The 27217-nt window shown below is 40.9% G+C and overlaps 1 protein-coding gene across 1 annotated transcript in view; it reads right to left on the bottom strand.

The window, feature by feature from the left end:
* Window positions 1-27217, bottom strand: part of ERC2 (ELKS/RAB6-interacting/CAST family member 2) — a gene marked incomplete at both ends in the record, with an annotated part of 849176 nt that overhangs the window by 119427 nt on the left and 702532 nt on the right. The window contains 2 exons of the mRNA XM_079713573.1: window positions 15176-15304; window positions 16772-16919. Coding sequence (XP_079569699.1) covers window positions 15176-15304; window positions 16772-16919 — 277 coding nt within the window. The remainder of the gene's footprint in view (window positions 1-15175; window positions 15305-16771; window positions 16920-27217) is intronic.

Below are 27217 nucleotides of genomic sequence, written 5' to 3'. Positions count from 1 at the left end.
ACCAGAAATTCCTTTTATTTTCCACTCTAATTTGTGACCTTCCTTCTTCATCTATGAGACTATGGGGCACAGCATTAAGACTTGTAGAAGTTCCAAGCTGGGAATAACTTAGAAAAGGTCCAGTATTTTTCACTATTTGTTCTCGGTATGCTACTACTGAAGAATAATCAGGAAAGAATCCTTCCTTCCTCTTTTTCAAGTTTTCTCACTTCTTTAGGGATGCCTCTGTGAAGTTTTGGGAAGCTTATATGCCATAAAGATCTTGGCATTGTTGAGTATAAAATCCACCATGAGCATATTCTGACTTTGTCCCTGAATAAGTGTGTGGTTTTTGTTTGGTTTGTTCCAGAAGCTCTTTCTCTGATTTACATTTCAGCAGTGTAAAAGATATGAGAAACACCTTAACTTCCTGGCAAATTTTTAGGAGAATACTGTTTTAAATGGAGAATGAGCCCTCTGCTTTCCCAGAACTTTTCTCTGCATTCTCTGACTTTGGGAACAAAATATAATACTTAAAAAACAAACAAATAAAGGAATCAACAAAAAGCAATAGAATTTAGACCCAAGACTTTACTTCAGAGGGTTCAAGGTAAGGAGAGTAATTGCCTACAAATCAATCAACAGATTGAGCAAAGGAGGGGAAAAGATGTTGTGCTGTTTCCTTGATCCCTATCTGAATTCCCAGAGTTCCACAGAACATTCCAAAAGTAATTTGGCTTTTGTGCACAGTGTACAGGGACTAACATTTTTCAACAGAATTTCATAAGGAGATAGGATAATTTTGGATCCTGCTCTCAGCAGAAGCTGAAAATTGGGTGCTGCTAAGAGGACAGAAATGGTCTTTTTTGCATGACCACTCTTCTGAAAAACCACCCCAGGGGTGGAAAATCGCCTACCCTAACCACACTGAGAATCATGGTGGATTTGCCCAAGAGAATTCCTGCTCATAAAAATCTGCAAAACAGATCTGTTAGAACAAAACTGTAATTACAAACAGCAAGAATCTCACTTAAATAATTTTGCAGCTATAATACCAACTGATTCAATAACCCCCAAACTTGATCAAACTCATAAAAATTGACAAGATTTGAGTCCCCTAAAGGTGATTACTGAGCATGTTTGACTGACCACCAAACTATGTGAGATGCTAAAAAAAAAGAATAAAGAACAGGACAACAGATTTCAATCCAAGCAATTTAAAATATCGAACGATTTTAAATATGACCCAGCAATCCCACTACTGGGCATATACCCTGAGAAAACCATGATTCAAAAAGACACAGGCACCCCAATGTTCATTGCAGCACTATTTACAACAGCCAGGACATGGAAGCAACCTAAATGTCCACCAACAGATGAATAGATAAAGAAGATGTGGTACATATATACAATGGAATATTACTCAGCCATAAAAGGGAACAAAATCGGGCCATTTGTAGAGATGTAGATGGACCTAGAGTCTGTCAAACAGAGTGAAGTAAATCAGAAACAGAAAAACAAATATTGTATATTAACACATATATGTGGAACCTATTTGCAGGGCAGGAATAGAAACGCAGATGTAGAGAACGGATGGGTGGGCACAGTGGGGGAAGGGAAGTGTGGAGTTAATTGGGAGATTAGGATTGACATATATACACTACCATGTGTAAAACAGATAGCTAGTGGGAACCTGCTGTATAGCACAGGAAGCTCAGCTTGGTGCACTGTGATGACCTAGATGGGTGGGATGGGGGGTGGGTGGGAAGGAGGTCCAAGAGGGAGGGGATATATGTATACATATAGCTGATTCACTTTGTTGTACAACAGAAACTAACACAGCATTGTAAAGCAATTATACTCCAATTAAAAAAAAAACTGGCAGAAAAAAGGGAGAACTTTTATCAAGTATATTTTTTTACCAAATTCCAGAAATGGAAGTAAAGTGACAGTAGGTGCCCAAGATCATGTATATGTGGGTGACCTAGTAAAGGAATATGAAATGCCTGACATCTAGCCAACACCTAGCTCCTTCCACTTTGGAGAAAGAACGAACCAAGAGTGAAAGGATGCTCTGTGAATTCTTGTGGCCGTACCTGTATCCTCATAGATTATTTCCATGCTCAGTGGAGTTATTATTAAACTAAAGCATCACACATCACTCTAAAGTTTTCCTCAGAGAGAAATTATAGCTTTCTACTTCCTCAATTCTCTTGGTCTGGGTCAGAACATTAATATTTGTTGGACAGCATGTTTTTAAAGTGGGAAGATATTTCAAAAATCAAATATTCTGGTTTGTTTCAAAGAATATGTTCTCAGCTAAAGTCTGATGCTTTCTTCCTGTGGGAGTGAGCCACAGTTGGCCACAATTCACCAGAGTTTCCACCAGCTAACAATAAAAAATTATGTCCCCTTCTAAAGAAACAAAAGAAAAATTACACTAAAGTTGCATTTCCTTTCCAGTCTCCAAAGACAATCTGCACAACTGGCTCAACATGCCAAATTAAACCAAGAGAATTTATCCATATCTAATAAGGATTAGTAAATGTTACAACATTCAACACGGCCTTAACATAATTTATACTCCACCTTCTAAGGCGCTGGGTTCAGCGTGGTCTTGTTCCAGCCCTGATGGAGGAGGATATGCAGCCTAGTCCTGCAGTGTCCTCTGAGAATCCCAATCATGTGTACAACAAGCAGGAGGGCTCTTCGCGTGATTAAAGAAGGTTTCTTTATACAGAAATAGTACCTTTAGAACCAGAACGTGGTGGCTGAGCTAACTACCTAGGGAAGATTCAGGTGTCTCTCCCCTCAAGCCCAAGATAATTTTTTTGGAAGCGGAAAACCTAGTGATGGAACCTGCTTTGCGTCTTGCCAAAGCTGGGTGTCCACCTGCAACTTGGAAAACTTTGGAAACATTTCTAAGTTACATATCTGGAGGGAGGAAGATTAAGACTTCTACACTTCAGGCTAGCCAGCTCTGACTGGGTCTGCTCCATTCCATTTCTCATCCATACTTGCCAAAAGTACAAAGAGGCAACTGGGACATTTGCTCATAGTATCTGCTATTAAGATAAATCGGCAACACTTAAGTGTCTTTGGTTCATAAAAAATAATCCCCCAGAGATGGCTCTTCCCCCTCCAAAATATCAGCTTTTTGTTTCCCTGCCTCACCAAGGATTGCATCACTAGAAAGCTCAGGAACACAGAGGCTCTCCCTGGAAGCCCGACCTCATCTCAAGAAGCCTCAGAAGACCCTGAGAAGACCCCCAGCAGACCTCCCAGGAGCCTGGACAAGCAAGACCAGGGCTGGGAGATCTGGATACTCTTTCCTGGAAGGAAGATGTCTGAACCCACACTGAACTGGGTTCTTTCAAGGCAATGTCTGCACCTTCTGCACTATTTGTTTTTCTTTAAGGATAAATCACGGTCTGGCTCCCAGAAAAGCAGAAGACAGAGGCCTATTTATGAACATTGTCACTCAATTTCTTTCTTCTTTGGTCAAGGGAACAAGTCATGTGGAGTGGGTCTGTGTCAATGGATTGTCACCAGAGACTGTTTGGGACCATCATTCCTCAAAGCACAGTGCTACCCTGTGGGAAAAAAAAACATAGCCCTGTCTTTGCACCTCAGAACTGAGATCAACATCCTGCGCATTTGTGCAGCCCTCAGCGTTTTTAAAGACCTTTCCCCAGAGAAGATGCTTCATGATAATGCTTCTCTGTGAGTTAGACAGCAAACAACATACCCATTTCACAGGAAGGTAAGTTGACCTGCTCACCATCATATAACTAATAAGTGAAGATGAGTCGGGATTACACAAGCCAAATGAGCAAAATTCAGAGCCTTCCTTCTTCTCTGTCATCTTTGAAATCTAGAATTCTCAAACATTCCCTGGTGGGAAAGATGGCAACTGTGTTGCAATGGAAAACAAAGGGGTTAACTCTGTTACCCCTAAGGTAGATTCGCTCACTAACTCTGTGACTTGGTTTCTCCATTTGCAAACTGGAGACAATGATGGTATTACCCCACTGAGTTTTTGTGAGGATTGTAATAAAACAACAAAAGTACAATGCTGTGCCTAGAATATCATTTCTTCAAGAAATAATAGCTGTGTTAATATCTTACTGAATAATATATCTCCCCTACTCAACTGCAGGCTCCATCAAAGCAAATACTGTCACTTTCCTGTGCATCCTCAAAGTCCTTGGTATAGATCAAGTACTCAATGTACTATATATATGAATGTGCTAGAATAGTTTCTGACTATCAAAACTGTGAAGAGCTAAGAGGTCTGTTAGTTTAATCCCTTCACCTTACAGATGAGGAAGCTGAGCCTGTGAGAGAGAAGCAAAACGAGCTGCCCAAGGTTCTCAGTGTGTTGGGGGTCAGAGCTGGGCTAGAACTCTGACCCCCAGGCTCTTTCCCAGACCCTGCACCCTCTATTACCTGCCAGGGCTTTCCTGGCAGCCCACCCGGTGAGATGGGCTCCCTTGTTTTGTTTAAAGATTAAAGATTTAACATCATACTTTCTGGATGGCTGCTGAGTCAGACATCTTAGAGAGTATCTGGCCCCCAAACCCAAGAGGACTGACAACAGAAACTCTGCCTGACCTTGTGACCCACACACCTGCTTCCTACCCTAGCACCCAAAGGGGCTTTGGCACACCCAAGGTAGCCCAAAGCAGTAGGGTTTCTGGTTGGCTTCTGAGCTGTGTTTGTAATTCTAGGAGCGCTGAGCCATGAGAGAGAGGAAATAAACCAGCCTCGAGATGACTGGTTAATCAGAGGTTTCTGGGGCATAAGAACCAGCCTGGACTGAGACCTTCTGAGTTTCCACTGTTGTTCAGTCAATCGTCACTGTTTTCTGAAATGGACCGCCTCTCTGTCCAATCTGAACTTGTAAACTCCTTGCACAATTCCACTGTGCAAAGATCATCTGAGTAAAGATTTGCTGGCTGTGTCCAATGGGCATTTCCAAATGGCCGTATCAGGGCAAAGATAAGAGAATGGGGTTTTGGTTGTGCGCTGATTTTTTTAAAAATTTATCTCATCTAAACACTGGTGCTGTGGGGTTCTGGCTCCCCCACCTTGTCAACTCAGCAACTGCACTTGGGATCTGACCTGAGAAGAACAGATTCCAACTCTCCTGGTTACAGTTTGTCCCCACTGACCACTCCCTCCCTGCACAGTACTCCACATGGCCTACTCCCACCTCCCTGCAAGTCTTTGCTCACCTGTCCCTTTCTCAAGGAGGCATCCTGGGAATGCCCTATTCAAAATCAACCCCAGACACCTCACAGAACATCATCTTCATTTTTCTTCATAGCATTTATTGTCAATTAACATGCTATATACTTGATGTCTTTATTTTGTTTCTTATTTGTGTCCTCCACTAGAATACAAGTTCTCTCAGGGCAGGGATTTTTATGTTTTGTTCCCTATGGTACCCCTAATGTCCAGAACAGTATCTGGCATATAGTAGATGCTCAGTAAAGATTTGCTGAATGAACTGCCCATTTTGTCCCATGACTACTCCCCTTAGAAGTCATAAAATCTGCCTCTGCCTCTTGCTCTCTAAGTTTACCTACCATTTGTCCTAGAATAGTGATATTCTTTCCCAAATCTATGAGACTGGCATGTTATTAGAAACAAACTTAACACAAACAGTTGACATTTATGTAAAAATTTTAAAATGTCAACTACTTTGTAGAAGAGAGCTATTGCTTAATTCTCTAAAATCCTTAAAATACCCGTAACTCCAATATTTCTACTTTGGGGCATTAATCTTAAGGAAAATAACAGAAAAAAAGATTTATATATTGAAATGTTCACCAAGTGTGATTATAAAAGTGAAAAACTAGAAACGATTGAAATCCCAACAATAGAAGAAAGACAAAATTAATTATGGCAGTGATGGAAATCATAGAACCAAGATATATGTGTTTGAAGACTTTTAAGGACATTGGCAAATGCACACAATATATAATAAAGCTAAAAAAGCTTTATTATGTAGTATGTCATGTCTTTGTTCAAATATGTATGTAGACAATGGAATGTAGGCAAGTATAAACCTTATACTTATTATATCTTATACTTACACTTATACTTATTTCTGAGTGGCAGGATTATGGGTGATTTTAGTTTTTATTTACATTTTCTAAGTTTCTATAATGAGAATACATTATTTTTACAATAAAACATTTATTTATATGCTTTCAACTATGAAAAGTATCATTTACATAATAAGGATGGTTACAAAATTAAGTCCTTATTACTTAAAAAAATTTTTTTTATTAGAGTATAGTTGCTTTACAGTGTTGTGTTAGTTTCTACTGTACAGCAAAGTGAATCAGCTATATATATACATATATCACCTCTTTTTTGGATTTCCTTCCCATTAGGTCACCACAGAGCACTGAGTACAGTTCCTTGTGCTATACAGTAGGTTCTCATTAGTTATCTATTTTGTACATAGTATCAATTGTGTATATAGTCCTTATTACTTTTTAATATAGTGCTACATTGAAAAAAAAACAGTAAACATGGGGGATTCTGGAACTTTTACCTCTGCATGTGGCAGAGGATAACAAAAGAAAGTGGCACTTCCCAAAAAGAATATGGAGTTGAGTAAGAGTAAAGGGAAATGTTAAATTCTGAGTTTGATAATTGTGTTTCTGTAATCAGGAGAGAGGAGGGTGAAAAATCCTTTTCCTGTTAATTACTTGAAAAAGCCAAAAAAGAAGAAGTTCTGAAGCCAGGAAAGGGTAAACTCAGTCTGTACAACAATGCAGATCAATGACAAAGTCAGCATGATTTAAACACAATTATTCAAGGGGTAGTATGAAGCAAAAAAGGGGCAGGGGAAGGACTTTTCTTTCATTTTGGAATTCAGCATCAGGAAGACACAAGGGCAGGAAGTCGGATCTTTTTTCAATTCAATTGAAATGATAAGGTGAAGACAACCTGAAAGGACTTTTAATTATATGATGAGAGGAAGGAAAGGAGGGAGAGAGAGAAAGAGACCAGGAGGAACCTGTTTTTGTACGTTAAATGATGAAGAAGAAACTGGAAAACTAAAGGAAAAGAGGCTTTCAAGCAGGTATCTTGAGAATGAAACACAAAGGCTCCAAGAGGCAAATGTCAACATTTCATGCGGGAAAGCAGAAAATGCAACACACTTGATCAAGCCCGCAGCCCTTTCTCCCCTTGGCAGTGGGTGACGCCTGGTGATGCAGGAAGAGATAAATCGCCCTCCCCAGCCTGCACATGTGACCCCGGGGTCACAGCAGGAGCTGGCTGGGGCAGCAGGAGAGGCTGGGAGTGGTGCTCAGGGTCACAGAATAAAGCCTGCTTTTTATGCTCCTTTTTAGCCCCAGGTCAGGGGGGCTATGACCTAAGAGGTGTAGCACCAACTTGGGGACATCTGTTGGGAAGACCATGAAAGAGTTTTAGAATGAGACCCCTCACTAGCCGTGGCATCTTTGCCTAGTTCCTGGACCATAGTTTCCTCATCTCCAAAATGGGATTAATAACAACTGGTTTTCAGAGCTGTTATGAGAATTAAATGAGACAATATATTTAAAATTCCTAGCCCAGTGCTGGGTATACAGGAAGAGCTCAAAAACTGTTAGCTCTTCCTACTCTAAAATGTGAGTAGAAAAACTATGATGAATAGCAAGAATGCTGCACACATTACACCCGCACTTGATTCCTCTTAAAGCAATGTCAGTCTAAGGTCCCCCCAAAATCTACACAGCATAACCGCTGGATCCCTCCCTCCCCAAATACAATGGCTCCTTGGAGGCTGACATCTTGGAAACTCTCCCCCATGTACACTATCTGAATGTTCTTGGAGGCAGTAATGAACAGGTTAAAGCTGAGGGGATTTCAAACATGTCTAATCCAATAAGAGGCTTGGTAAAACATGCGTTATCACTTAAAGAATAACTGTTTAAAAATAGAGCGCAGATGTGAAATTTGAATTAAAAAAAAGAGAAAGACAGCACGTGAGAGATCTTCTTGGCATTTGTATACTCTTCTCTGTTTTGGTCACCTTCAGCTAAGCCTGTTATTCTGAGGTACTGTGCCAACGGCCAGATACTGCAGGGGGTGCTTCAAATGACTGAAACAAAGCTGGCAAATCACTCTGAAACTTACAAGTCAGACCCGTCTCCCCCTTTATGTATTTCTAAAAGTGGGGGAATGCAGTGGTAAAGTTGGTCTTTTCAGGTTTTTCTACTTAAAAAGGTATACTCCAGAGCAAAGAGCAAGTTTTTCTAAGAGTAGCAATACTTACACTAGGATCCTTGAAAACTTAAGAAAGTATCATGGTTGGATAGTCATTTGTCACAAAAGATAGGCTACGGATTGTCAATTACAACATCCATAGGAATGCCTATTTCTGCAGGAAGTATTCCCTGCCCCCTCTAGCAAGCAAAGACTTTTGCACATTGGTAACACTTCTGCACCAAAAAATAGCAGTTTGCTCTGTCATCTGTTTCATGAGCTAATATCTGCCTTATAGGTGGTAGAGATGATAAAAAAAACCCAAGGCTCAAGGACAAAGTCAGTATCAACATCTCCTTCTATAGCCCAAGAGTGCCCCACACAGCCCCACCAAAGGTGCTCCATGAATGTTTAGGGAAGGGATCTAAAATGGTTTAATTAATTAATTTATTTATTTATTTATTAACTGGTTTTTAAAACATGGCTTCCTTCAAATGAGAGACTCAGAAAAGTGGTCCATCAGAGTCCGCCTGATGCTTTGGGAAGGTGCATTTCTAACAGGGATTTGAGAAACATATGGAATCACAGAGAAAACACTTTGCCTCTACAATCTTTGAGTGCTAGTTTGTGTTGTAACTGGCAAACCAAATGGATTCCCCGAGTATTGGGATTGAGGCACCAGCTGCCTAGAGTAAGAAATGTCTCCAGGCTAAGAGAGCAGAGTAGTATCCTGGCCAATCACTTGGACACTAAGAGTATACTGTTTTCAGTAACACCAAGGAGTTCAGGTTTTACCTCTGTGAGGATGCCCTGCTCTTGGCCTGCCGAGGAGTGATCTAAGTATTTCTTTTTTAGAAAGGGGTTCTCTAGAACATACTGTAAAGACCCTTGGCACTGAAGTCAATGATAAATAGAGATGTGGCTAGATTCTACCAGTGGGTCATGAACAGCTTAACCCAAAGTGAGTCTACAGTGAAAACCAATGCATTTGCATTCCAGCAATTTGATCTGGGGCAAGTCTGTGATGCATTACAATGCTGGGATCAAATCAAGCTTTTCTGGCACTCATCCAACCACAACATGAGGCTATGGGAACCCTATTGCATGAAGTTCCTTCACTGCTGTTCAATTGTGTTCACCTCCTAAACCATAAAGGGTAATTAAAAGTCATCTGCATACCATGTAATGGAAGTGTAAATGGGGAGCACAACCAGGTGTGGCCCCAAGTAGAGGGGGAAAGAAATGCCTGGTCAACCATCCCACTCAGGTGCTTCCTGCTTTCCTTGACAGGATGGTTCTACCTCTGCTGAGATCCAATTTTGGCTAGAATCTCATCCTTACAACCAGGTCTCCTGAATAATTCCCAGGGCAGAGTCTGCCTTCTCCCACTCTTGGCCATACCTGTTTGGCTAATTCTTAGAGACAATCCTATGATGGTCTGGACACAATAGGGGAGGGGGAGACATACCCAAATCAGTTATACTGTGCAGACCTGGCATAGCCTCCAGAATGTTAACCTGGACATAGGACTTCTCTGCAAGCTCTGGGGGAAAACATAGAGAATCAGTGGACTAGTCTTAACGCCTTCCTGTTCCCAACTGACCAGTGGGTAACTAAAAGCAATGCCAGAACTGGTAGGAAGGGGAAAAGAAAACCAAGCACAATTTATCTCTGATCACAAAAGTATTCTAACTGGTTCTGAGAAATAAGCTGGTTCTAATTTCAACTAAACAATAGTGTCTGGCCCTCATTTTAAACAGGCATTTTCATCAAGGATGTACATTTCACTACTTCAGCACACAAGGGAGCGTTTGGGAATAAGGCTTAGGGGGTAAGATTTAGTTTTAAGCTTCCTTCAAAACCCTTTAGCAGCAGGAAAATCCAATGATTTCAGAATTAATTATTTTGATGTCAGTCCTTTCTTCAAGGGTGGAGGAAAAGAGTTGGGGGGATTGGATCTAAGACACAGAAGAAGGAAAGATGATAAATTTTAATAATATTTTTTAGAACTACCATCCCTAGAGAAAGAACAAGAAAATTAAAAAAAAACAAAACCCTTAACTAATTCCCAATTGAGTCCCTCTCCCAATATTGCAAAAATCTAGAAGGAAGATTTTTTTAAGAAGAGGTAGAATAAAAGTGTCAGGGGTGTGTGCTTGTGAAGAAATGGAATTGGGAAGAACACAAAAATTGGATAGACTTATATGTCTACTACCAAACTATGATTAATCCTTTATCGTCTTGTAAGCAACAAGTAACAGAAAGTTAATTTGTACTGCTCTCTTACCTTTATACAGCGCTCAGCCTAGAATCAACTCAGATGTCAACACCTGAAGAGAGTCATAAAGATTCTTTTGTTGTTAAGCATAGTTGGAATTTCTGAACTGATTTCATATCATTTTCTCTGGCTCTCTTGATAGGTGTTTAATGGGAGTTTAGGTATTTCTAGGCAAATTAATTTATAAGACACTCAAACGTTTTCAGAAAAGAAATGGTGGGACTCCCTTTATAACTGCAAGTAATCTCTGCCACATCTGGAAATTCAGTGGCATTTAATTCAAGAAGAACCTCCAAAATTGGAAGGGATCTGAACTAGAATACAGCAAAGAGACTGGAAGGAAAGGTTCAAAATGGACACCATTGCAAATAATTCTAGTATGGTAAAAGTCATCTCTGCAAAGTGTCTCTTGCAACGTGGCAAGAAAGAACATAGCACCAATTTTGTGGTCATGATTCAGCAAGCAGCTCTCCATGTCTTCTACCAAATCCTATAAGTTGGTGGTGGCTTTCTGGAATATTAGGGTCAGAAGAATTATGAGGCTAAGTCTTGTCTAGTGTAATGATTGATCAAAGAAGTCTCTTCTTTTAATAAGCTGCCCTGGCAATTCACTCACTCACTCATTTATTTATATAGTCAACTAATATTTGCTGAATGCCTACCATGTGCTAGCAATTGTGTTAGGCCTGGAGACAAATGGTCAGCAGAAAAAAAGTCATGAGGCCACATTCTCAGTCCTCATGGAGTTCATTAACTAGCATGACAGATAGTTTCTATTCAAGTAACCACCAAAACAAATGCAAAATTGCATCTGTTCCAATGCAATTAAAAGATGTACATGTGCTACAAGAGTGCCAAATTGGGGATTTGACCCAGTTGAGAAAGTCCCAGAGGCCTCTCTGAAATAGTGATATTGGACTGAGATTGAATTGAACCAGTAGGTGTTAACTAGGTGAGGAAAAGAGGGAAATGTGTTCCAGGCAAAGGGAATTGCATATACAAGGCAGAGAGCACGTTGGCTTGAATTTTCTTTATCCCACCAGCAAGGGAAGTCAGGGAAGATTTTTCAGCAGTGAGAGCCAGAGAGTGATGAGCCTTTCATGAGACATCTTTAGAAGAGATCATGCTTCTGCCCACTGAGGTTTGAGAACTTCTGGCCTGGCCTGGACTCTGGCTGCAGTTCTCCAAGGTATAGCCACCACCCTGAGCAGGCCAATGGCATGGAGGTGGTCACTACTGTCCACCTGCCTACCTCCTCATAGCAAGGAAAGGGCAGGATTTGGACTCCAATGATATGTTACTGAGACTGCCAGAAAGTCAGGGAGGGCGTTCTGTCAAAGGGCCCTGTTCCTATTCTATTTGAAAATCTCAATAGCCATAACAAGCAAATTCTGGCATTAGTTCTCTGTGGCTCCAATTGAGTGCCAATGCTTTTTATTTTTTTAAATTTTTATTTATTTATTTATTTATTTATTTATTTATTTAACATCTCTATTGGAGTATAATTGCTTTACAATGGTGTGTTAGTTGCTGGTGTGTAACAAAGTGAATCAGCTATACATATACATATATCCCCATATCTCCTCCCTCTTGCATCTCCCTCACACCCACCAATGCTTTTTAAAAAAATGCAAGCTAAGCACTGGGACTTCTTCAAGGCTGGAGCCAGGGGATTTGGAGGGCGGGCTCAATTACAGCAACCTTAAACAGGGCACTCTGAGTGGTACTGGAGGGAGTCCTCCCTGTTCTGACACTGCATGGTTGGTGTATTCTGCTTCCTAACTTTGGATAATTTCTGCTCCAGAATATACCACTCTTAGCAGATCCTGCACAGCCTACCCTAGCCCATTACTGCTGTGATGGTTCACCTTCTTAATCACTCCAGCCTCACTGCCCTCCCTGCTATTCCCAAACACACCAGGACTCTCTTGCCTTAGGGTTTTGCACGGGCTGTTCCCTCTGCCAGAACATCCTTCCCCTAAATATCCACAGAGCTCACTTTCTCACCTCCTTCAAATTTTGCTCACGGCTTCTTCCCAGTGAGGCCCATCCTGTCTACCCTATTTTACAGTGTCATCAGCCCCTCAGTCCTACCCTGGATTCCTGTTGTTGTTATGCTGGTCTATATTTTTATTTTTTCTATAACTTACTTATTATGTTTATGGTTTATTACCTTTCTCTCTACCTCCTCTAATTCAACAAGGTCCATGAGGAAGGGATTGTGGATACTGTGTGTAAAATATCTGTTGTGGATGAATCCCCAGCACCTGTCAGAGAGCCTGGCACATGGTAGGTATGCAATATGTTGGGTAGTTGGGTGATTATGAGGACAAAATGAGATAACGTTTGTAAACCTATGTATATATAAAACACTTGGTATAGACCTGGCTTATGGAAGTCATGTAATCATTCACACAATAAATATTTATTGAGTGCCCATTATGTGCTTGGCAAAGTGCAATAGCTATGGGGATTGTTGAATGAGCTACTCGAGTTCAGTCACCGGGAATGATGTGGGCAGAGAGACCTGTATGAGATGAGCTCAAAAGGCAGCCTGAAGAGGGTAACACCTCTCATGAGCCCATCTGCCTCAAAATCCTTGCAGAACATTGGGCAGGTGAACACCCAGACCTATGACCTTCCCCTCCCATTAGCCTGGGTGCCTAAAAGAGCTCTGCTCTCCCAAATCAGACATGCAGGTGATGACCACTGAGGTCTGGGACTCACCCTCCTGGGGATGTCCTCTCTGATGGACGTCCATGTGGGCTGCATACACAAACCAAACAAACTTAATAAATGTTGGGGGCCTGTTCAATGCAGGCTGGGAACTAGGGTCTAGAACTCCTAACATGTCTGCTCCCCACTCCCCAAGTGCTTGGGCTTTAGGGGTGGGGGGACCGGGAAGGCTTTAGTGTCAACAACTGTCTGCTCTTTCTCCCACAGTTCAACAGTATGTTCTCAACAAGCTGCGACTCCAAGGCATGTGAAAAACAGCAAAGATGAAATTGAAATTAAAATCAAACTATCTCTGAGGGCTGGTGGTGATAAAATCAATTAGTAGTAGCAGTAGTAGTAGTAGTAGTAGTAATAGCAGCTTACACATATATAGCACATTGGTGTGCCAGGCATGTGCAAATCACTTTGTATACATTACACCTCACAAACAACCCTTTGAATTAAGTTATTAGCCCAATTTACAGATGAGGAAACTGAGGCTCAGGGAGGTTCAGTATTTTGCTCGTGATCACTCAGCTAACAAGTGCTAGAAACAAAATTCAACCTAAGCAGTGCAACTCCAGATGGCATCTACAAAATCCATTTAAGGTGTGTGGCAAAAAAATCTGTTTAAGTATCATGGTGTGTCCAGCTATGAAGCCTGAGCAGGGCACCCAACCTCTCTGGACCTCTGGTTCCTTCTCTATAAGAGCATCAGCCCTTCTGCTTTGGTGGGAGTCGATGAGTTAATGTATGTAAAGCCCTTTGACCCATACCTGGCACATGCTGAGAGCTCAGAAGTATTAGTAGTTGTTGATGTGATCAAACATCCTAAGATCAAGAGCTCTAGGCAGAACCTACTCTTTGTGAGTGGCTGGAGAACATTCTTAAATGGGTTTTTGGCATCTACTTCAGGTATACAAAGATAAGGGGCCCTCACAATTTCTGGAATACCCATCTGCTTGCAACTCTGAATTACTTTCTGAACATGGTGGGGTATGTGTGGACGCAGGTGGACTATACAAAACCTGAGCTCTATCACTTACAAGCTGTGTGTGTTGAGCTGGTTATTCCACACTCTGAGTCTCAGCTATGGCCCCTAAAAGAGGAGGTAATCTTGACACTCACATCACAGGGCTGCTGTGAGGACTGTGGGACAAAATCCCCCAGGGACACTGGATTCACATTCTGGCACAAAGTAAACCCTCAGTAAAAAAGGGCATGCTTTTATAAGCAAATTACTCATTATTTTTAGAATCATTATCATTTACAACAAGGATACATAAGTTCACATTCTTTCTTGCTCTGTGGCCAGTAGGGTGTGGGGAAGAATTTCAAACCTAAGTCATGGAAAGAAGCCCATTCTCCTCCTTTGCTGCCTCTTTTTCCACAACAGCCCTTCAGACCCTGCTTTAGCCCAGGCGGGAGACTAACTCTGCATGGCTGGGGTTTCCTAAGTGTGCCCCATGATACCCAAAACCAAGCCTGTCGTGAATAATGAAGGCTTTGTACAGCTTCCCAGGAGCAAATTGAAGGGCTACACTCAATCCTTCCTGGAATCCAGGAGTGCATTTTCATGATGCTGAGAAAGAAAAAAAGCAGCCTTAAAAAAAATTCCTTATTGGGAAGGGTAGAGGGAGATTTGGGGAGGAAAGTATCTAAGAGACAAAAAGAAAAATTTAATCCAATGTGCCTGACAGTAAGGCCTCGGGCATCTTGTCTTTACAGCACTGCCAGGCTATTTCAGAAGAGCTGTCCCTGTAGGGTGGCCATCAAAACTAGAACCACTGGCAAATACAAAATAATGAAATTGCATTATAAATCAAGATATAGTGCTATCATCTATGGTTCCAGACTTTATGGCCACTGAATACTGGAAATCATCAAAAGAGGTGAAGGTCAAGATGTGATGTAGGTCTTATGCACCCCCATCCCCAATGATGGGTGAGAGTATCTCCTTAGCAGCTGACTGACCTGAGACCTTTGGATCATGTATGCATCGTAGCTGGACCCGTGGTACTTGGCCGTAATATCTGGGCTGTAGCCAGCATCACAAGTGCATGGTATATTCGAGCTCGGGGGCTGTTTCCTAGGTCTATAAACCTGTGGGAGAAAGCTACAATGGTTAGGTGCAGGAGAAGGGGGCACAGGGCGCACAGGGAAGGAATTAAGAGAAAGCAAAGAAGGAGCCCCGACTTGACTTTCTGTGGCCCAGTGGGTGGAAAAACCAGTGTAGAAGATGCACAGCCCCAAACAAAGAGGTCAGATGTAAGCGGCCCCCGACCCCTGGGGCCAGCACTAGCAAGGCATGCTGCTCTGCGGAATGACCCCAATGTCTGGCAGTGACTGGTACCTTCCCTCTGCAGGAGAGGGCACCCAGGCGTGGCAGTGCTCGCTCTCGTGCTCGCTCTCTTTCTCTCTCTCTCTCTCTCACAGCAAGGCAGCCCCATGAGAATAAGACTCTGGTTCAGGGCCAAAGGATGGCTTTTCCTTCCTGAGGAGGGAAAAAGTTGTCCCAGTTGTGAGGGGAGAGAGCTTTTCCTTTCGGGCTTCCTTTCCATTTACCTTGCACACTGTGCTCAGCCCAGATCTCCCCAGCAGGCAGAGAGCCAGTCCTGGGGGCTGAAATCAATATGGACACACTCCACATGGTACCATGTGTCATTCACAGGTGGCCCTAGCTAAGATGTGGCAGCCACCTTGTGAGACCACAGACCATTGAGCCATTATCTGCTGAGTGGGTTTCATAATGAAGCTAGAATCCAGCTGAATATCTTTAGCTATTGATTCCAAAAGCCCTCAAGTTAGATATGGAGGAGCAATAATGCCTGAAGATTTCAGGGATGACTTTGCAATATGCTTCAGGTATATATATTTCCATTTAAGTCACTACTAGAAAACCCTCCAGAAAGCAAAGAACTTTCTGCACAAGTTAGGATTTTGTCTCTTCTTCCTTTTCCCTCAGAAGAAGTATAGTGGCCTAGAGAGGAGGGAAAAACAGGTTAACGGGGTAAACAGGTAATAGAAAAATATTTGACTAAATAATGGCTGAGGAGGTCTCCAAGCATAGTGGGTGGGAAAGGGTCCTTGGCCAGAAAGTCCTGGGAAATAGGTGAAGAATCAAAGTTGGAAGAATGGTGAGAAAGAAATCGAAAGAACTGGATGACGGGAGTTATTATTGGGCCCAGAAAGTGAGCAAGACAGAAGGTAACAAGTCCAATGGGAAAGAAGGTGCCCAGAATTTAACTAGTACTTTTTAGGATTTAGTCAGAAGTCATAGAAAGTCCACTGGAAGGAAGAGAGCTGAGAGCTATTTCTGGGGAGATGATGCTAATACAAAAGAAAGGAAAACAGCACTGGTTGCAAACCACACAAGCCCAGGCACATGCACAAAAACACAGAAAAGCAATAAAATGTTGTTCCAGCAACAACTTGGGCCATTTCACTCCTACCTGGTTTTAGCTGCGTGAGCCTGCAGGATGGATGGCAAAATGAAGAGTAGCTAAACCCAGAGAAAGCACCCAAAACCCCAAACCCAGCAAAACACACCATTCGTGCAAAAGGCCCCACCTGCTGCTTTAACTGATGCACAAGTCGATCTTTTTCCCTCTTGAGGGCCATCACTTCTTCCTGTGTCTTTTTCTTTTTGGAGGCAGACAGTTCCAGCAAGGCAATGTTTGCATCTTTTTCACTGATTGCTGCAAGCAGTGCTTCCTGTCTGGTAAAATAAAGATTATTGTGATGATTTTTATAAAGTGAAAAAAAATCAGCATTTATAGTTGAAATGAACCATGAAGTGTTGCCTCATGGGGAGGACCTATGGATAGTGTTTAAGAAAAACTACCTCCTTGACTCTCAGAATGTACAAAGTAGTTTGGGTCAGAATCCCTGAGACCAACACAATGTGTCCTCTGAAACACACATCTTTTGATGGTTTCACAGACACAGCTGCATATGAGAAATGGAGGGAGTCAATCTGCCCATTCCTTTCTAAGACAACTACCCATTTATCCATCCAGTCATTCAACCATTCATCCATCTGTCAATCCTTCCATCCAGCTAGCCAGCCAGCCATCTGCCAGGTAAGGTTCTAAGTACCCCAAGACGACTCAACAAAATTGGGCAGCAACTTCAATATCAAGTATTATTTTTATCATGCAAGGTTTTCTTTGGAAGAAAGGCATGCAGAGATATTTACTAGGGTCTCCTTTAAATTTTCAACAAAATTAGTAACGCTCCCATGCCATTCCACCAAAAACCACTCTCATTTCTCAGTCTTCCTTATCTCAGTAATTACTGCACCATCCACTAAGCAGCCCAGGCCCCCTAATTAGAAGTCGTCCTTCATTCCCTTCCTATAAACTTCTCCCAACCACCAGTAACCACTGGTGTAGCTCTGGTAACCACTGGCTGCCCTGGTACAGAGACCAAAGTAGTCTTTAAAAACAATATAAATCCAGATTCCACCATTCTGTTGGATGAAAAGTCCATTCCATCACCCATTAAACTTCAAATTCAGGCCCTTTACTGATGCCTGCAACTCGTTACACCAACTGGCCCTGAGCACCTCCCTGAGGTCATCTTGTTCCTTTCCTCCCTCCTCAATCACCAGCCTCTAGCACATTTCGTTCCTGATCTCTTTTCTAGTCCTTGAAAATGTTACACTTGTTCTCACCTCATAAGCTTTGTCTCTGCCATTCCCTCTGACTGGAATGCCTTTGCCACAAATGGCACCCTTCATGTCTCAGCTCAGAAAAATCCTCTCTAGCCACTATCCCTAGCAGTGTCTTCCCAGCTTCCACCTTGTACCCAAGCCACTGGCCTGTCACGTTACACTGGTTTTTCATGGAACTCTTGACTATTTGAAAGGATCTTAAGATACTTATTGTTTGTTTGTTTTCTAGACTTGACACTCCATGAATTGGAACCTCATTTGTCTTGTGCACCACCAATTCTCCAGCTTCTAGAAGAGCATAAAGCAGATGTCAAAAATATTTCTTCAAACCTAGGGGCAAGATGGGAATAAAGATGCAGACCTACTAGAGAATGGACTTGAGGATATGGGGAGGGGGAAGGGTAAGCTGTGACAAAGTGAAAGAGCGGCATGGACATATATACACTACCAAACGTAAGGTAGATAGCTAGTGGGAAGCAGCCGCATAGCACAGGGAGATCAGCTGGGTGCTTTGTGACCGCCTGGAGGGGTGGGATAGGGAGGGTGGGAGGGAGGGAGACGCAAGAGGGAAGAGATATGGGAACATATGTATATGTATGACTGATTCACTTTGTTATAAAGCAGAAACTAACACACCATTGTATAGCAATTATACTCCAATAAAGATGTTAAAAAATGTTTCTTCAAGAAATAAGTAAGTTCCCTTTATACTTTCTAAAAACTGTGGAAGACACCACTGGATAACTCTTCCTGTCACTTAAAAAAATTACAATGCTTTGACTGCTGTTTAATCACTGATCATTGCTCACTCAGAAAAGTATTACAGTTTCTTGCTCCCATTTTACAGTGCAATTTTCTGTCAACATCTGTCACAAATTTTAACCTGGAATTTTCTGAGACCATTATTGACTAAGAAATGGCTCTCCTGCTATGTTTCATTTAGTCCTCCTTTCCTCTGAGGAGGACTTGTCTCAACCATTTGTGTCACTTCAGCAATATTCTAGATAATTTAGAAGACCCTAGAGACCCAGGAAAGCCTCCATATTGGGTACTTTCTTGCACACAAGTCCTAGGACTAAAACCTGGTCATGATGTTGTTTTGCCTTTCTTTAATCCCCATCACCAGACCAGGCCCTCTCCAGATGTTTGGACAAGATTGTCATTATTTGGATCTCAGATTTTTTTCCCTTTCCACTATAGGGATTTGTATGGACTTTTCTGGGCCCTGCTCATGCCAGGCAGTAGGAGCTTCTGTCTGAGGATCAGTCAGATGTGAGCAGCAGAAATGTCAGGAGATACCTCCACTTTCCAGAAGAAAACCAGTGCAGGCTGGACTACAAATAACAGCATTAATATTCAGCTTCACAGAGCCTGTCTTCCTCTGGATAACATCTTGAGACAACAGACATGTTGGCCATTCATAGCCACTGCGTACTTATACATAAGGCCAAGGTGAAGAGGCTGCATGGACTTCAAATCAGGGAGAACCCAATTGCTATCTACTCCAACTTAGCTACAACACACCCAAAGTGACTGCATTATTTTTTGCCACTCTGCCCCAAATAGAAATTTCCAAGTTTTTAAAATGGAAACAACCTAAAAGACCATTATTTGGAAAATTGGAAGTTGGTAGTACATTTTGCTATATCCCAACGATTCACTCTTTACAGCTATATGCAGCCATTTAAAATGCTGATAAAAAAAAGCAATGATATATGAAAAGATTTATGTTTGTTGAGAGACTCCATGAGTCTCATATTTCTGCACATTTTATGAGCAAAGGTATTATCTTCTATTCTCACAGTTTTCCAAGGGTGTTTGTACAGTAAATAGCCTTGGGAGATAGATGTAGTGTCTCCCTTAGGATCAAAGGGTAAACATGCTTACTGCCATGTACAATAGTGTCTCCCTCCAGAGCAAAAGGCAGACATGTTACTGCCCATTATAAAAGATTCAAGTTCCCTAAGCTCAGGGTTGCTCTCCTTTAATGAAACCCATTGCATATACAGCTATTCATCTGGCCCACCTGCCTTGCCTCCACCAGACTTGGGGAAAGGGGTATGGACATAAACATGCTGATGCTATTCTCTGCACCTTGAGCAATAAAGCCGTTGCCTCTGACCCAAAAGTCTCTGGTCTTCTGCCTGCGTCCATGAAACTGAGCCAGGCTAGCCTGTTAGCAATGCCAATAGGGAAAATCTCAGACCCTTCACAGTTTTTGACTTGCAAATGTACACACAATAATATCCCCCAAACATAAAACCATATGCATAGAAAAATAAAATGAGAGGGAAACGCACTAAAATGTTAAGAGTCATTATCTAATGGTGGTGGAATGGATAGGCTAGTTTTTACTCTTTTTCTCCTTATACCTTTCTGTGTTATCCTTCCCTCCCACAAAGTATCATAAGAGTAAACATTAAAAAATTGTAAATGAAGCTTTTCAGTCACCAAATAAACTGCAGGTACATGCTTCAAATACTTGGCATACCTGAAATTTCCTCATTTTCCCATCAAGGTATGTATGTTCTCTCTGTCCTTCTCATTCTTTACACACAGGTAGGTGCACACACACATTTTCACATACATACACGTCTGGTACAATCCACATCATCTCCCACTTGGACAATTACAATAATCTCCTAACTAGGCTCCCTATGTCCACTTTTATATTCCTATGTTCCATGACGTTTTTAAACCCATTTTCCTCTGCCAGGTCAAAATTCAGAATGAGGTAGCTTTAGTAACTGTTAAAAGTCATCATCAACCTAAAGAATGACCCTTCTAAACTCCTTTTCTCCTACAATTCTATAACTTGGGCTCTTCATGTATTTAACATGCATTGCTCCTCTTATAATACCATCAAAAGTCCCAATAAATTAATTTAAAATTCCCAGTTTTCTCTTGATCAAAGAAAGACATTAATTCCTAATTCTCTATAGATATTGTCACTAAATATAGCCCCAAATCTAATTATTCTTAATTATTGAACCTCAAATATATTTAAAATCATTTTTTTAAAAGTGTGTTTAAAACCACTCATCAATACTCATATCCATACAAAATAACAATTTTGTTCTTTGTAACCTTTTCCTTATTGCTTGTTTTTTTGTTTGTTTGCTTTTGGCTAACAAATCTGTTTTATAAGTACTGGTATTATATAATGATAGAACTCTGAATAAAATTAGTGTAACAAGGATTACACATATTTGGAAACCCTCATTTAAATACTGGTCTTAAACTAATGATAATTTCTTCTAAAATACCTTGATTGAAATCTACATTCCAGTAATTCCAGTCTACTTAAATCAAAGAGTAATTGGCAGAAGATTTTTTTAAAGTATATAAAACTAGAGAAATATGAACATTTCACACTTTAGGATATCTGAAGAGATGTTCTGAATATGTTAAGGTTATATCTAGCCATTACCTATTTGTACAGGGAAGCCAGGCAAAGCAAATTCTTAATTCTAGGCTGACAGAGCCATTACATTTGTGTTTTTTTTTAAGCAAAAATCTTTACAAAATGAGTTTAAAATAACTTTTTATTAATCTGATACTTTTTAACAAATAGTTTAAATCATTATGAGCTAATTCTGCATGGTTATGGATTTTCATTAACCTTACTTTGAAAGTCAGGAGGGTTTTTTTTGAGGGTGAGGGATACTAAGCATAAGTTTTTTCTGAGAATAAGTTCATCTGCTAGCCCTACATTAGCTTCTAAACTTTTACAATTTCCATAAGCCAATGAGCTGATATATCTTAAAGCACTTAATAACAAACACTTCACTGTTTTTAGAAAATAGCAGACATTGAAATAAACTAGGAAGCTTAAATTAAATGTTTCTGGGTTTGTTTTTTTTTTTGACTCAGCCTTTCAAAACTGAGAAAACTGAAGTATTTGCAGCTCTGCAAAGCCTCCTTTACATCTACATCTTTTTTAAAAAGGCTCAAGTATAAAGAGTATATACACTTGGCTATAAATTGGAAACACAAAGAAAAATCCTCATTAATTTCTTCATCAAGTAAGCCACCTTTTAGATTCAAGGCCAGATTTACATTGCTTCAGAAATTGTCACTGTCCCATCAAACTGAAGAAAGTTTCTATAAGCCTGAAGTCACTTTCAGCACTTAATCTGTCCATTTTGCTTATTCACAGACAACATAAAAAGGAACATATATACTCATCTTTAGATAGTTACTGGGGTTAAGTATATGCCAAAAGCTTGCAGAATTATCTTTAGAACACTGCAATGCTGCAGTATACAATTACTAAGGTAATCTGTCTATGCCCCAAAACGTAACTTAAAATATGAAAAGGAAGCCCAAATACGCTAGAAAGGAAGATAAGATAATGCAAAGAGAAATAAATCTATAAGAGTCTGCTGAATGCCAAGCTAAGAAAGTGGACCATAGACAGCATTTTATCAAAGTGCAGCCTAAACAAACGTCAAGGGGAATAATTTCTTTAACAAATATGGGCAACAATGGAGGAAAAAGGGGGGGATTCTGTGCCCCTGCATGCATTTAGTCAGGGTTAACAATGGATAAAAATATGTGCAAGAACACATTTAATAACCCTAAGCTGTCATTCAGTTTGTAGGAGGTAGTCAAGATACAGCTAATAAAACACCAAAAAAATGGTTTTAGCCACCCTGAAAAAAATCCTCAAGGGAATAAAACAAAACAGGACTGAAGGGCATCTCCTGCCAAGATAAATGCCTTCTTTCGAGAGTTGCCTGTGGCTAGCCTTCACAAAGAGAGTTCCAGAATCCTCTGATGGTAATACATCCCTACGTCACTTATCACAGTCAATTTAAAAGGGAGCTTTATAAACATTTCTATTTCACTCCCTGTTGCTGTCATTCTATTAATGATGACTTGAGCTCTGACAGAGGGTCTAAAATTAATTTTAGGAGTTGTAAATGAGGGGGGCCAATTAGGAACTGTCATAAATTAGATTGGGGGAAAAGCATTAACACAGTTTTTCCTGTGGGCTCTTGCTTTAGTTAGCTGACCCATCTTTAGGAACACATTCAATTACAAAAGCAGATGCTTAAAAAAGGCATTCCATTAAGAAACGTTTGGATAATTTCAAGGGAAAACCTATATTATGTATGGTGCTCAGCCCACAGTCATGTTCTAATCATAATGTGGGGGAAAAAATTCCGCTCAATCAACTTTTCCCAGTTAATTACTGTTTTCTTTCCCTCATGACCCTGAATCCTCAACCGTAAGTTCAGTAGGAGGTGACTTAAGACAGACGGTGACGAAGGACCCTGTTCAAAACAGCCTCTCTCTTACCCCTGGCATGAGGGTGGGTGAGGTTTGCTATGATCAACCCTGGAGATAGATGCTCATTTGCCTAAATTTTAAAAGCTGTATTTTCAAACGGCATCTTGAGAAAGAAAAGGCTTTTGTTTGTTTTGTTTTGTTTTTCGGTACGCGGGCCTCTCACCGTTGTGGCCTCTCCCGTTGCGGAGCACAGGCTCCGGACGCACAGGCTCAGCGGCCATGGCTCACGGGCCCAGCCGCTCCGCGGCATGTGGGATCCTCCCGGACTGGGGCACGAACCCGTGTCCCCTGCATCAGCAGGCAGACTCTCAACCACTGCGCCACCAGGGAAGCCCAAGAAAAGGCTTTAGATATCAATTAATATCAACACTACCCACCAGTAGAATGATGTATTGTGTATACAGAAGGCCCACGCAGAAAGTGAAGCAGCTTGCATGAGGTGGGCCCACAGGGTGAGATATATTTGAACAATGTGAGTTTCAGCAAGGACAAAGAACAGACCAGATTTGTAAAGGCTGGGTTTTGGCAGCCCAGACTCCTCAATGTGGTTTGCTCTCTGTCGCCCACCTAAAACTGACCTCAAGAAATCGTTTACTCCAATTACAGAGAATTTTGTCTTTGAAACTTAATAGCACACGACTTAAGGGACCATGAGTCTTGTGGAAGTTCTTTGCTCCGTGCACCGGCTTCTACCCCCACTACTCTCTCAGGGCACGACCCAGGGAGGCAGCTGGCTCCTCCCTGAGCTCCTCCAAGTGCAACCAGTCCAGGAAGCTCTAAAGAGCCAACATCATGTGCTTCAGGATACAAAGATGTCGGCACCTCTTGGCATCCTGCTACAAAGGGGTATTGGTGAGTCTGAGGCCAGCTGATTTTCCCGTGTGGAAAAGGCCTGAGGCCAAAGGAGGCTGAGTGCCAGGAAGAGGTACTGCCCTCATCCTAAATCGCTTTCTCCATTCCCAGCCCTTTGGAGATTGATAAAAAGGCAATAAGGGATGGGAGGGACCTCTGTCCAGGTCCTGGAAAGGACATGTATGAAGTATTATTGACTACTGTGTGCCTGATCCAGAGAGAGAGAGAGAGAGAGAAGGAGGGAGGGAAAAAAGAAGAAAATACTTCTTTTGATTACCTTGGTCTATTTTGAGTTTTTAAAACTTAGCCATACAAATAAAATATCACTGAAGTCCTTTAGAAGAGAAGATACTTAGTGCCTTAGTTTTGGAATTGAATATACCTGGGTTTGAATCTCAGCAATATCTTTTGTTTCTGTGCCCCTGCACAAGTTACTTTATGCATCTGAAACTTCAATTTCCTCATAATGAACTAAGAAGGATAACAGTACCTCTCTCAGACTGTTGTAAGGATTAAACATGATGATGCAAGTAGAGATTCTGTCCAGTGTCGGACAGGACCACACAAATGTTAGCAATTACTTATTAGTACATAATATGGACACCACCAAATGTAAAGACTCAAAGGTTTTGCATTAATTTCTACTGGGGTCCTCTTTGTAGAAAACATATCTAAATATGCCAATGGGTCTCTTATTTTCAAGACAGACTCTCAGAGAAGCCTCTGAAATTGGTTTCTGTTAAGCTGCCCATTTGACTTTCATGAGGTGATGTTTGTTTTGCAAACAAACTTAAGGAGAAAATAGAGCTTGAATGTAGAGAAGAATACGTCCGTCATAGAAGAGTTGCATCCAAGACCAGCCCGGTCTCACTGTTCAATATCATCCCGTATGAACTGATAGGAAAGGCCACACAAAGGTGGGCAAGATGTGATTCATGCAGTGTGAGAAATGGAAAAGTGTTCTGAAAAGTGACCTTTTAAAGGGCAAGGTCAAGTGCAAAATCTAACCAAAGTCAAACAACTTCAAAACAACAACAAAAAATTCTTTCATTAAAGAAAAGACCAAAACTTAAAAAAAAAACTGGTAAATTTGGAAGGCAGTGAGGGCAAGTGAAATGAAAGGGCTCCCTGACCCAAGAGAATACCCTGTGTCAATGTAATGTTCTATCATGCTCATTCATTCTTGTTATTCCCATTCAGTGATGAGAAGGCTTCTATGTTGAGCATTTAACTCTGCCAAGGTAGCTTTCTATATAAAATACACCCAACTAGACTCCCTGGAAAGGTTACTGATGACTGATAATAAGAAAACTAAATACATCTGGACTTCACTGTGGGCCAGAGCTTTGCCAGCATCTACCTAAACTAAACCTATTGTCCATGGATGATCAGTTACTGTCAAGAGACTTGCCTCATCACATTAACTTTTTGGTTGACTTCAAGGCTTGGCCCCCAAGGCAAGTGATCAATTATTTTTTTCTTATTGGTAAGACGTATATGTGTGTATGCATATGTGTATTATGTAACTATCCCAAAAGACAGTACATTTTAATTCTCCCTCTATATTTAAGGCTACTGAGATTTGTTAGTGAGTCTTTGCACAGAGCAGCAAATCGCCCTCCCATATCTTGAACTACATACTTCCCTTCTTAATTTGAAATTTTTGTGTTAAGTCAAACCTCCCTTTGTTTATGTTTACATGGAATAGAATATCCCCATAGGCTATACTATAATGAAAAACAAAGCAGATTGTCATGTCATTGCTCTAAGAGGGATATAAGCAGAAGGAGGCACATTCCAGAATTTCGTTAATGCAACATTTGAAGAAAATCGAATTAAGGTTCTGTGGAGCAGATCTTTGTAGACAGAAATACAAAAAAATTGAGTTTGTTGGAAGCAGCTTCTTTGAGAGACCTCCTATTCATGGGAAGGAAAAAGGCAGTTGTGCTCCTGCATTGGGAGAAGGAAACATGGAGTGATATGTTTACGTGTGCTGTGGATGACTGTAGCGGCCAGGTAAAAAGCAGGCTTCTAGGAGGGGCAGGAAGGTGATACGTGATAAAAAGAAGGGCTAAACAGATTTCCATCAACTTGAATCTGTTCTCCCTTGCTGTGCCTGCCACAGAACTGAACAACAATTCAGGATAACCAATAGGAGTTTTCCTTCGGAAAGCTGATGACTTTTAAAGCATCCTCAAAGATGAAATTCGGCACGTAAATCTCTTTGAGAAGTCTGGATTTTAGGTCTGCCATCTCGTGGCCATTGCAATAAATTCTACCCTTTTCCACTTTTTTTACAAAGTAGTTACATCTTTATAATCTATACTCTAAAGAGATATCACAAAGGGTGCTTATTCCTTAAAAAATGAACTTTAGCCATAGGAGAGCTCTGCAATGCAGAGGGAGCATTTCACATTCTAATCCTCTTTCCACTCACATTTTTCATTCCTTGATGAAAGCCTAGAATCAAATTATCACTTATTATCAAATAATCATTCCATATGGGATTCGGCCTGCTGAGAAGTCAATTAAGAGGTGATAGGTACGTTTTAGATACCTTTTTTTTTTTTAAAGAGGTAACTTAATTGACACATAGTTGCCCACAAATGAAAGTCTCAGCATTTCTGTCCTTGCCATAGATTTGCTAAGAGAACATACAGAATAAAATAGATTGTAAATCCAGCGGGGCTTTGTACCTAAAAATTAGGAGGAAGTGTCTTTCTGGAAATAACTTAAAAGTCCAAATGACAGAGATTAAAAATACACACTGCAACATAGTGAGGGGAAGAAGTGAGACCAAATTCATCACAGTTCTATGCTGGCAAGAAATGGCTAAAATGCCTCCATGAAAACAGACTGAACCTGTCTAAAGGACACTCACTAACCACTTGTTGAATGTGTCAATGGGAGAGAAAGCAAATGCACAGGGCTGTTTTCTTGGTAAGGCTTCACCAATGTACCATAACCTATAGACTAAAAAGAGATGCAAGAACATATCCAAAGACGATAAATTCATTTCAGAGCCCAAATGAAAGAAGTATAGAACTATAAACACACACACACCTAAACTATTGCATTGTTAAGCAAATGATTTAAAAAATATGCAGAACAAAGAGCAGCAAAAATCAGCTAGTGAGTTCAAAAATAATGAGAATTTATATCTGTTAGTTTCCTGAAATTTCTGTATTCATGAA

The sequence above is a fragment of the Hyperoodon ampullatus genome (genome assembly GCF_949752795.1).
Source record: "Hyperoodon ampullatus genome assembly, chromosome: 10".
NCBI classification, from domain to species: Eukaryota; Metazoa; Chordata; class Mammalia; order Artiodactyla; family Ziphiidae; genus Hyperoodon; species Hyperoodon ampullatus.
This window is presented reverse-complemented; position numbering and strand designations above follow the sequence as displayed.